Source organism: Dryobates pubescens, chromosome 10, assembly GCF_014839835.1.
Source record: "Dryobates pubescens isolate bDryPub1 chromosome 10, bDryPub1.pri, whole genome shotgun sequence".
NCBI classification, from domain to species: domain Eukaryota; kingdom Metazoa; phylum Chordata; class Aves; order Piciformes; family Picidae; genus Dryobates; species Dryobates pubescens.
Window position 1 is genome coordinate 17,227,027 of NC_071621.1, and position 12,006 is coordinate 17,239,032.

The 12,006-nt window shown below is 59.5% G+C and overlaps 1 protein-coding gene across 3 annotated transcripts in view; it reads left to right on the plus strand.

Moving 5' to 3' along the window:
* The window catches only part of STIM1 (stromal interaction molecule 1), a 69,112-nt gene that overhangs the window by 14,618 nt on the left and 42,488 nt on the right, over window positions 1-12,006 (plus strand). For all 3 annotated transcript variants that reach the window (XM_054164484.1, XM_054164482.1, XM_054164483.1), the window contains exon 2: window positions 8,221-8,351. In XM_054164484.1, coding sequence (XP_054020459.1) covers window positions 8,221-8,351 — 131 coding nt within the window. The remainder of the gene's footprint in view (window positions 1-8,220; window positions 8,352-12,006) is intronic.

Genomic DNA, 12,006 nt, shown 5'->3' on the forward strand with positions numbered 1-12,006 from the left:
ATGGCTGGAGGGGTTGGGAAGCTGTGGTGCTGAGGGCCATGGGGTGGTGGTGCTGGGGCAGTGCTGAGGCCATGCTTGGACATCCATCACCTTGGAGTATTTTTCTGACCCATCCCTTCCATGATTCCCTGTCCCAGCAGTGCAGCTGAGCTGTCCTGCCCTCAGCATTCCAAGCTGAAGGGTTTTGCTCCACTCAATCCACAATCTTAGAGATCTTTTCCAGCTTTCCTCATTCCATGCTTCACAGAATGGCTTGGCCTCGAAGGTCATCCAAACCCAGCCCCCCTGCCATGGGCAGGGACACCTCCCACTAGACCAGGCTGCTGAAGGCCTCATCCAGCCTGGCCTGGAACACTTCCAGGCCTCCATCATCATCTTGAATAACTTTGGAAATCCACCTCAAGGCCACCTGAGCTCTCCACACAGGGAGACTCCACAACCTCTCTGGCCTAGCATGCTCCAAGCCTCCTCCACCCTCACCCTGAACAAGTTGCTCCTGCTGGCACCTCCTGGCTGCCCTTTGGCCTGGCCCTGGGTACCACTGGGAAGCTCCCAGCCCCGTCCTCAGGACCTGAGGGCCAAGCACAGCAGTCCCAAAGCTCCGTGGTGGGAAGGGGATGAGCTGCTAGCTTCATGCTGCCAGCTGTGGTTGACACCAAGAGCTGCTTCTGAAGGCTGAAGTGGCAGCCAAGGAAACCTTGACCATTTTGGGTCAAAAAAAAACAAACAGAAGAGTGCTGGGATGGTTCCCATGTTTGAGTGATGGCATCAAAGCCTTGCTTGAACTTCCTCCCTCGAGTTCCCTCCTCCAAGCACCTCTTGCCAAGGACAACTTGAGACAGAAAGGCTTGGATGGAATTTCTCCACCCCAGGATGGGTTGAGGACCAATGGGAAGAGCACTGAGAGACCTCCCAAGGTTGAAGAGCCACAAGTGTGGAGAGCAGAGGGTGAGGAGAGAAGGGCAGAGCTGTGGGGAGGTCTCCAGCTCTTGTTACCAAAACAAAGAGAGGAGAGGACCAGGACCACTTCCTCTGGGGGGAGAAGATGGCCAAGTTATTTTTAGCCTCCCCATTTGACACAGCACAGCTGGAGGTCACTGACACCAGGGACATCTGCCAGCTTCTCCTCCAGCTTTACTCTAGAGTGTCACAGAGCCATGGATAAGACCTGGGAGATGGTGGAGTCCAACCATGGACCCAGCACTGCCCCAGGGAACCACCACAGTTTGGAAACCCCTCCAGGGATGGGGAATCCACCACTGCCCTGGGCAGCCTGGCACAGCCCTGGGCAAGCCTCAAGGGGCACAAATTGTTCCTCATGGACAGCCTCAACCTCCCCTGGGCCAGCTTCAGGCCATGTCCTCTTGGCCCAGCACTTGGTGAAAAGAGATCTCAGCCCTCCCTGGAGGGGGAAACCTGGAAGGCCTCAGCCCTCGAGTTAAGCAGAGCTGTCCTCAGAGAGAAGCTCCCAGGAGGAAGGATAGCCCTGGCCTGAGATGGTTGGAGGTTCCAGAGTCACTGAGGCTGGCAGAAACCTCTGGAGATCATCTTCTCCAACCCTGCTCCAGCAGAGCCACCCAGAGCTGGTTGTCCAAGGGTGGTGTTCAAGTTGAGTGTTGACTGTGCATGGATGGAGGCTCCACACCTGCTCTGTGCCACTCTGGAGATTGGAAGAGACCTATTGAGGTCCTGCAAAGCCAACACCTTGACCACCCTCAGAGAAGGTACCCAGAGCACCAGGAGGACAACCTGCCCAGAGAAGCTGTGGAGTTTTCTTCTCTAGAGAGCTTCCAGCTTCCCCCTGGCCATTGTGCCCCTGGGCAAGCTGCTGGGGGTGAGCTTGGGCTGGCTGAGCTCCTGAGACCCCTTCCCACCATGACCATGCTGGGGTCCTGGGAGGTTTCAGCTAGTTTGGGGCTCTGCCTCTTGGTCTTCTTGGAGCAAGCTGGAGTTGAGGAGGCAGCAGAAGTGGTGGACTGCAGGCTCTGGGTTCTCCTGAGCTGAAGCTTTCTCAGCTCTTCACCAAACCAACCCAAAGTGCTTTGCAGGGGAGGGGTCACTGAATCCCAGCATGCCTGGGGGGTAGGAAAGGACCTCTGGAGACCACCCAGTTCAACCCTAGCATTAGGGGCACCCCCATCAGCTTGCCCAGGGGCACTGTGGCCAGGAGGAGGTTGGAATCTCTCCACAGGAGGAAGCTCCACAACCTCTCTGGGCAGCCTGCTCCAGGCCTCTCCAGCAGCCTCACCCCAAACAAGTTGCTCCTGCTGGCACCTCCTGCCTGCCACTTGCTACCCCTTGGGCCCTGGGCACCACTCAGCAGATGCCAGCCCCAGGCTCTTGCTCAGCATTGCTCAGCTCCCCTCTGGGGCTGCTCTGCTCCAGCCTCAACCTCCTACAACTCCCTCAGCTGTTCCTCACAACTTCTCCAGAGCCTTCCCCTCCTTCCCCAGACCCCTCCCCAGCTTCCTTGCCCTTCTCTGGCCCTGCCCCAGCCCTCAAGGTCCTTCTGGCAGGGAGGGCCTAACCCTGCCTCCAGGCTTGCAGCTGTGGGCTCCCCAGGGCTGCTCCTCCTCTTGATGGTCTCCCAGGTGGTGGCACCCTGGGGGTGGCAGCAGGACCTTGGCTCTTAGGAGATTGGGTAGCAGAGTGCAAAATGCCTTCAGTGGAGGTGATCAAGCCCTGGAGGGGTGAAGGTGGGTGGGGAGGGGTGGGACAACAGCAGGAGAAGGCCCTAAAGATGCCACTGAGTGTGGCCAGGTCAGCATCTCAGCCTTCTCAGGTCACCTGGGGGGTGAGAAGAGGATCTCTTTGTTCTGGGGGGAAGGCTGAGGGTGGAGAGATGAAGAGGTGATGGTGAGGAGATAAAGAGAATGCCTGAAGGGCAGCATGAAGAGAGACAAAAGAGCTTCTTGGTGAGTCAGAGAGGTGGAGTGGAGATGATGATGTCAGCTCCTGAGAGGTCCAGGTGGCATCATCCTAAAGCTTGGGGTGGGACAAGGGCTGAGAAGCACCCCAGGGGCTCTCTGGAGCAGCTGCTGTCCCAGCAGTGGTTGGTGGAGCTTCTGGGTGACCAGGATGTTCTTTAAACCCCCCCAGGGTGGCATGGGTGGAATGGTCAGGCCAGCTCCATGGGGTAGTGGGGAATGGAGACAGCTCCAGCTGGTGGCTGGACACTAGAGGTGTCCCCAGGGCTCAGTGCTGGGCCAGGGCTCTTGGATGTCTTCCATCACTGAGCTGGGGGAGGGCTGGAGGCTCCCCCAGGCAGGTTGCAGATCTCACCAAGCTGGGTGGGAGCTGAGCTGCTGGAGAGGCAGGAGGCAGCTACAGAGGGGTCTAGGCCAGGCTGGAGCCATGGGGGAGGCCAATGGGGTGAGGGCACCAAGGGCAAGGGCTGGGACCTGCTCCTGGGGCACAGCAGCCCCAGGAAGGCTCCAGGCTGGGCAGAGAGGGGCTGGGAAGTGCCTGGTGGGGAAAGGCCCTGGGGGGGGTTGGTGTCAGCAACTGGAGAGGAGCCAGGGGGTGCCCAGGTGGGCAAGGAGGGCAGCAGCAGCCTGGGCAGCAGTAGCAATGATGTGGGCAGCAGGAGCAGGACAGGGATTGTGCCCCTGGGCTGGGCACTGGGGAGCCCACAGCTGCAAGCCTGGGGCAGGGTTGGGCTCTCCCTCCCAGGAGGAGCTTGAGGGCTGGGGCAGGGCCAGAGCAGGGCAAGGAAGCTGGGGAGGGGTCTGGGGAAGGAGGAGAAGGCTGTGGTGAAGTTGTGAGGAGCAGCTGAGGGCCCTGGGGGGGTTGAGGCTGCAGCAGAGCAGCCCCAGGGGGGGATCTGAGCAAGAGCTCAAGGAGCTGTGGGGGGTAAGAGCCTGGGGCTGCCATCTGCTGAGTGGTGCCCAGGGCTCAAGGGGCAGCAGGTGGCAGGCAGGAGGTGCCAGCAGGAGCAACTTGTTTGGGGTGAGGCTGCTGGAGAGGCCTGGAGCAGGCTGCCCAGAGAGGTTGTGGAGCCTCCTGTGGAGAACTTCCAACCCCTCTGGCCACGGTGCCTCTGGGAAGCTGCTGGGGGTGCCCTGCTGGAGCAGGGTGGGGTTGGCCTGGGTGAGCTCCACATGTCCCTTCCCACCCCCACCATGCTTGGGTTGTGTCTCTTGGCTGCTTGGTGGCCAGGCCAGGGCCTGCAGCTCAGGAGGGAGGTGGTTCTCAGAGGGTTAATGAAGTCATTCTTGGGTTCCTCCATGACCTTTCCTTCCAACAACTTGATCTTGGCCCAGAGCTGTGCTGGAACAATAAGCAGAGGGCTGAGAACATTGTGGCCACGTCATGCTTGAGGAGACATCTCTTAGGGTTTCAGTTTTCCTTCTGAAGTCGGCTCCAAAGGCTTGGATCAGCACCATGGGCACCACCACCACCACCCTTTGTTCCCTCAGCCAGGTCAAGGTGACAAAACCAGGGCTGGAAAAAACTCCTCCTGAAGCTCCACCTAAGGCTCTCAGCTGCTGTTGTTGTGACCATGAAGAGAGGGTTAGGAGGAGAAGGAAGCCCCAAATGTGGTGGCCATCAACTTGAGGACCCCCGAGAAGGGCAGCAGCAGGGAGTTCTTTGGGTTGGAAAGAGACCTTTGGGAGGTCCTCAGGTCCCAAGTGGTGATGTTCAGAACAACTCTGCCACAGTTTCTTCTCCTTGGGACAATCAAAATCCAGAGAGAAAGAAATGGCTTCACCCTGGGAAGTTTTTGGGGAGAGGACAGCCTGACCATGCCAGGGAAAGGAGATCTTTGGGGTGGTAGGACAAGGGAATGGTTTGGAGCCTCACAGCAGAGGGATGGGAGAAATTCTTCAGCAGGAGGCTGGGGAGAGCCTGCTTGAGGTCACTCAGAGAGGTAGGAGATGGCTGAGGTTGCTCAGAGAGGTAGGAGATGCCCCATGGCTGGCACCAGCCCAGGGCAGGTTGGCCTGGGCTCTGAGCACCTTGCTGTAGTTGAAAGTGTCCTAGCTCAGGACTGCACGACCTTTGATGGCCCTTCCAACCCAACCCATTCCAAGACAAAGCTTCAGTGGTGATTCCAACCCATTCCCTGACTAGATGACCTTTGTGGAGTGGTTTGGTGGAGGTGGTTGAACCTTGACCTTTGGAACTCAAGCAGTAGAGGGCCTCCTGAGACTGCTGCTCTTCTGGCATCTCAAAGTGGTTGAGGTGGGAGGGGATCTCTTCTGGAGTCCCTCTGGTTCCAAGCCCCCCCTGCTCTGGCAGGGCCACCCAAACTTGGTTGCCCAGGACCATGTCTAGATGCTTGTTGAGTATCTCCAAGGATGGAGACTCCACCACCTTCCCTGGACAATCTCAAGCAGTGCTTGGTCACCTTCACAGTGAGAAGCATCTGATGCTCAGAGGTGAGCTTCCTGTGCTCCAGTTTGTGCCCACAGCTGCTGGTCCTGATGCTGGGAAGCACTGGGAGCAGCCTGGCTCTGTCATCTGGGCACCCTCCCTGCAGGTCTTGATGAGGTCCCCTCTGAGATGTCTTCTGCAGGCTGGGCAGCCTCAGATCTCTCAGGCTTTGAGGTGCTCCAGGCCCTTCATGACTCTTCCCTGGACTCTTTCCAGTCTGGCCTTGTCCCTCTCATCCTGGGGAGCCCAGAACTGGGCCCAGGTGTGACCTCCCCAGTGGTGAGCAGAAGACAAGGAATCATCTCACAACTACTAACCCAGCCTAGGCTACCCTTGGACATCTTGGCTCAAGGTCATCTTGGTGCCCACCACAACCTTCTCTCTTGGTTTCCAGTTAGGTAACTTCAAGCTTCTGCTGGGACCTGGGCTTGGTCCCCCCTCAGGGGTAGGACCAAAGCAAGGAGATCTGGTGACAAAGAAATGGTCTGAGCAGCTTTGTCCAAGGGGTAGGTGACCCAGATGGGGTCAGGGTTCTTCAGGAGGCTTTTGGACTTCTTCTGGGAGTTGTCTTCTCCTCTGGGCTCAAGGAGTGTGGCTTAAAATGATTCATAGGACTTGTGATGGGCAGAAGGCTTCTGGATGGTGATAGAAATGGGAGAGAGAAGATGGAGAGTTGGGAGGCAGGAATGTCCTGAAGGCCAAGCAGGGCAAGGGGAGCAGCTGCCAGGAGAAGGAGCTGGGGGTGCTGGGGGGCACAAGGAGCTGCCCAGCAGCCACCAAGGTGCCCTGGGGGACAAGGAGGTCTCCTAGGGGGCATGGAGCAGAGTGTGGGCAGCAAGCAGGGGCAGGAAGGTTCTGCTGCCCCTCTGCTCTGCCCTGGGGAGGCCACAGCTGCAGGGCTGGGGCCAGGGCTGGGCTGCCCAGGGCAGAGCCTGGGAAGTGCTGGGGAGAGGTTGAGGGCCAGAGGAGGACAACAAGGGTGGAGAAGGCTCTGGAGAAGTTGTGAGGGCTGCTGAGGCTGGAGCAGAGCAGCCCCAGAGGGGATCTGAGCAATGCTCAGCAAGAGCTCAAGGAGCTGTGGGGGGCAAGAGCCTGGGGCTGGCATCTGCTGAGTGGTGCCTAGGACTCAGGGGGCAGCAAGTGGCAGCCAGGAGGTGCCAGCAGGAGCAACTTGTTTGGGGTGAGGCTGCTGGAGAGGCCTGGAGCAGGCTGCCCAGAGAGGTTGTGGAGTCTCCTGTGGAGAGCTTCCAACCCCCCCTGGCTATGGTGCCCCTGGGCAAGCTGCTGGGGGTACCCCTGGGCTGGGGGAGCTCCAGAGGTCCCTGCCCAGCTTTGAGGTTATCCAACCTCCCTTTTAAAGCAGGTTCCACCAGAGCAGGTTGTCCAGGGTGGTGTCCAAGCAGGACTTGGGCAGCTGGCCAGATCTGAAGGGTTAGTCTTGAGTAGATAACTATGTGGAGAAGAAGCCAAGAAGAGGCCACTCCATGGGCAGGAGGAAGGTTTTCATTTGTCTTCATTGACATGTTCTCTAAACATCCAACCCTTGACTCTCCAAATGGCCCCAGCTGCATCTTCTGCCAAGCCCAACAACCTCCAAGGGAGGAATGAAGCTCTTGGAATGGGATGGAAAACAGAGCTGGAGTCCTCCCACCCTTCTCCTGCCCACAGGGTGGTGGTGGCCTCTGGGTGGGCAGGAGAAAGCCTCCCTCCAGCTGTGGGATTTGGGAGGTCCAGAGTGGTGGTGGAAATGTTGGAGGAGCATCTGAGGGCATCAAGCAGCCCCCAGATTGCAGGTGTCACCAAGCTGGGTGGGAGCTGAGCTGCTGGAGGGGTAGGAGGGAGCTACAGAGGGGTCTAGGCCAGGCTGGAGCCATGGGGGAGGGCAATGGGATGAGGGCACCAAGGGCAAGGGCTGGGACCTGCCCCTGGGGCACAGCAGCCCCAGGAAGGCTCCAGGCTGGGGGCAGAAGGGCTGGGAAGTGCCTGGTGTGGAAAGGCCCTGGGTTTTGGTGGCAGCAACTGGAGAGGAGCCAGGGGGTGCCCAGGTGGGCAAGGAGGGCAGCAGCAGCAATGGTGTGGGCAGCAGGAGCAGGGCAGGGATTGTGCCCCTGGGCTGGGCACTGGGGAGCCCACAGCTGCAAGCCTGGGGGCAGGCTTGGGCCCTCCCTGCCAGGAGGACCTTGAGGGCTGGGGCAGGGCCAGAGCAGGGCAAGGAAGCTGGGGAGGGGTCTGGGGAAGGAGGAGAAGGCTGTGGAGAAGTTGTGAGGAGCAGCTGAGGGAGCTGGGGGGGTTGAGGCTGCAGCAGAGGAGGCTGAGGGGAGACCTTGTGGCTCTCTGCAGCTCCCTGAGAGCAGCTTGCAGCCAGCTGGGGCTCAAGGGCTGCTCCTGAGGGCTGGGCCAAGAGGAGATGGCCTCAGGTTGTGGCAGGGGAGGTTGAGCTTGGCCCTGAGGAGCAATTGGTGCCCCTTGAGGGGTGCCCAGGCCTGTGGCAGGCTGCCCAGGGCAGTGGTGGAGTGCCCATGGCTGGAGGGGTTGGGAAGCTGTGGTGCTGGGGCAGTGCTGAGGCCATGGTTGATCTCCATGACCTTCCCTCTCTCTTCCCACCCCTCCCATGATTGCCTCAGCTGACCAGGAGAGGACCACCCTGGCCCAGTCCATCCTTTGATGCCCTCCTCCAGGTCTCCCTTCGCTCCTCACCGCCCCGCGAAGGACAGAACCTTCCTCGGAGCTTCCCCAGAGCTGGGGAAGCTTCAGCAGGGCTGGAGCAGCCTGGGGAGGGAGAGCCCCAGGCGGGGTGTGGTGAGGCCCAGGTGTTCTGAGCTTGGTTGGTTTGTCCCTCAGCAGAGTTCTGCCGCATCGACCAAGCCCTGTGCCACGACGAGGACGAGCAGCTGAGCTTCGAGGCCGTGCGCAGCATCCACAAGCAGATGGACGACGACGCCAACGGCAACGTGGACGTGGAGGAGAGCGACGAGGTGGGGCCTTGGGGTGGGCCTTGGCTCTCCTCCTTCTCATGGAAGGGCTTCACAGCTTCTGCCAGATGATGCCAAGGGCCAGGTGCTGCACATTGGCCACAGCAACCCCAGGCTGTGCTACAGGCTGGGCTCAGAGTGGCTGAGAGCAGCCAGGCAAAGAGGGACCTGGGGGTGCTGGTTGAGAGTAGGCTGAACATGAGCCTGCAGTGTGCACAGGGGGCCAAGAAGGCCAATGGCATCCTGCATCAGGAGCAGTGTGGCCAGCAGGAGCAGGGAGGTCACTGTGCCCTGTCCTCAGCACTGGTTAGGCCACACCTTGAGTGCTGTGTCCAGTTCTGGGCCCCTCAGGTGAAGAAGGACATTGAGATGCTGGAAGGTGTCCAGAGAAGGGCAACAAAGCTGGGGAGGGGTCTGGAGCACAGCCCTGGGAGGAGAGGCTGAGGGAGCTGGGGTTGCTTAGCCTGCAGAAGAGGAGGCTCAGGGGAGACCTTCTTGCTCTCTCCAACTCCCTGAAGGGAGGCTGTAGCCAGCTGGGGGTTGGTCTCTTCTGCCAGGCAGCCAGCACCAGCACAAGAGGACACAGTCTCAAGCTGTGCCAGGGGAGGTTTAGGCTGGAGGTGAGGAGAAAGTTCTTCCCAGCAAGAGAGATTGGCCATAGGGATGTGCTGCCCAGGGAGGTGGTGGAGTCCCCATCCCTGGAGGTGTTCAGGAGGAGACTGGATGGGGAGCTTGGTGCCATGGGTTAGTTGATCAGATGGTGTTGGATGATAGGTTGGATGTGATGATCTCAAAGGTCTCTTCCAGCCTGTTCTGTTCTGGTCTAGTCTGGTCTGGTCTAGTCTAGTCTAGTCTATTCCAACCTGTGGTGGCTCTCTTGGAGAGGACCATTGGGCATTGGGTGGTGATGATGTGGAGGAGAGCAATAAGGATGGTTCTTGGTTGGTCTTTTGGTGTCCTCCTTCTCCTGGAAGGTCTTTGAAGGTTGGACCAGATGATTCCTGAGGTCCAGTTCAACCTGTGGAGGTTCTCTTGGAAGAGGACCCTTGAGTTATGGTGGTGGTGACCTGGAGGTGAGGTTGGTGGTCTTGGAGTGTCCTTCTCATGGAAGGAGGGCCACCTCTGTAGCTCTTTCTCTGAGCTGCTTTCCCATGGTGGACATTTCCTAGGGCAGAGTTGTGCAGGGGGTTGGGTTGGAGAAGACCTTGGAGATGATGGAGTCCAAGCATGGCCTCAGCATTGCCCCAGCCCCCCCCCCCCATGGCCCTCAGCACCACAGCTCCACACCTTCCAAACCCTTCCAGCCCCATGGGGACTGCACCACTGCCCTGGGCAGCCTGCCACAGGCCTGGGCACCCCTCAAGGGGCACCAATTGCTCCTCAGGGCCAAGCTCAACCTCCCCTGCCACAACCTGAGGCCATCTCCTCTTGGCCCAGCCCTCAGGAGCAGCCCTTGAGCCCCAGCTGGCTGCAAGCTGCTCTCAGGGAGCTGCAGAGAGCCACAAGGTCTCCCCTCAGCCTCCTCTGCTGCAGCCTCAACCCCCCCAGGGCCCTCAGCTGCTCCTCACAACTTCTCCACAGCCTTCTCCTCTTTCTCCAGACCCCTCCCCAGCTTCCTTGCCCTGCTCTGGCCCTGCACCAGCTCCTCAATGTCCTTCTGACAGTGAGTGGCCCAACCCTGCCCCCAGGTCTCATTCCATGGAGGTTGAATCTCCAACCCAAGCTATAGGAGCAGTTGAGTTTCTTGGCCAAGTCTCACCTGTGCCAGGGCTGATGACATCCTCCAGGAACTTGGGCCAGCAGCCTAGAGCTTCTCCCATCCTCTTGATGAGTTGCCAGCAGGGTTGGATGACTTATCCCAGGCTTTGGTGCCTCTCCCTCTCTTTCATCCCAATTCCTTGAGTCATTAAAGTCCATTCACAACCTTCCCAAGGTTTTGATGTCTCCCCTAGAGCCACATCTCCATCAGCTTGAAGCTTGGGAGCTGAAAGACTTCCTAGAGGGGCTCCTGCAGCACCTCCTGAGGGGCTGGAAGAGCTCCTGGAGCTGCTCAGGGCAGCAGGAGGCTGGGTGAGGAGCTCATCCCATGGGCCCCAACCCTCTCCTAGCACTTCTCCTGCCCTTTGGTGCCTTCCCTGGGCTGATCCCAGCAGGGATGGTTGAGTCCTGGGGGGCCCTGAGTCCTGGGGCTGTTGTCTCCTTACCTCCAGGCCCACAGTACCAATTGTGGTGGAAGTAGACACAGACAGCAAAGCCAAAGGTGGTGAAGGTGCAGAGGCCTGGAGCAGGCTGCCCAGAGAGGTTGTGGAGCCTCTTCCTATGGAGAGCTTCCAACCTCCCCTGGCCATGGTGCCCCTGGGGCAAAGCTGCTGTGGGTGCCCCTGGGCTGGGGGAGCTACAGAGGTTCCTTCCCACCCCCACACCACACCAGGGTTCCTTGGTTGGTGTCACAGCTCTTCTCTTCTTCCTCACAAGTGACCTGTGACCATCTTTGGGTTCAAGATGGAGAAGACCACCAAAAGCAGAGTTTGTGGTGGGGCCTGGCCAGTGGTTGGACTTGGATGATCTTCAAGGTGTGTTCCAAGCTCAACCACTCCATGGTCCTTCAAAACACAGTTTCAGGCTTCTCCTCTGCTCAGCTTGAAGCTGGGAATGAAAAGCTGCCCTAAATCTGGGTTTCAATCCAGGCTTTGAAGCCCCTGGAGAAAGCATTCCAAGAATTCTCCTTCAGGAGCCAAGCTCCGGGAGCTGTGATCAAGGTGACCACCAGCTCCAACCCCCCTGCCCCCAGGCAGGTTTGAGCTTCTGGCCTTGGTGTTGGGAGGGTTGCTGAGGAGGAGGAGCAGCAGGGGGCTCAGATTGGAGCCTTTTGGAGCTTTTGAGCTTCATCTTTAGGAGCTTCTCCTGGTGCCAGCAAGTCAGGCTGGCAGTGTTGTCTTCTGCACTGGTGGCCCTGGGGAGCCCACAGCTGCAAGCCTGGGGGCAGGCTTGGGCCCTCCCTGCCAGGAGGACCTTGAGGGCTGGGGCAGGGCCAGAGCAGGGCAAGGAAGCTGGGGAGGGGTCTGGGGAAGGAGGAGAAGGCTGTGGAGAAGCTGTGAGGAGCAGCTGAGGGAGCTGGGGGGGTTGAGGCTGCAGCAGAGGAGGCTGAGGGGAGACCTTGTGGCTCTCTGCAGCTCCCTGAGAGCAGCTTGCAGCCAGCTGGGGCTCAAGGGCTGCTCCTGAGGGCTGGGCCAAGAGGAGATGGCCTCAGGTTGTGGCAGGGGAGGCTGAGCTTGGCCCTGAGGAGCAATTGGTGCCCCTTGAGGGGTGCCCAGGCCTGTGGCAGGCTGCCCAGGGCAGGGGTGGAGTGCCCATGGCTGGAGGGGTTGGGAAGCTGTGGTGCTGGGGTGCTGAGGGCCATGGGGGGTGGTGCTGGGGCTGTGCTGGGCTCATGCTTGGACTCTGCCATCTCCAAGGTCTCACCTACCAGAGCCATTCCATGACTCTGTTCTGTGAAGCACCTCCCCATGGCACAACTCCTCTGTGTGGTCCATGGGATGGGGAAGAGTTTGAGCCACGGACCTGGAGCTTCTCTGGAGAGCTTCCAACCCCAACCTGACCTTTGTGCTCCTGGGCAAGCTGCTGTGGGTGCCCTGCTGCACCTAGGGATACTGGGCCT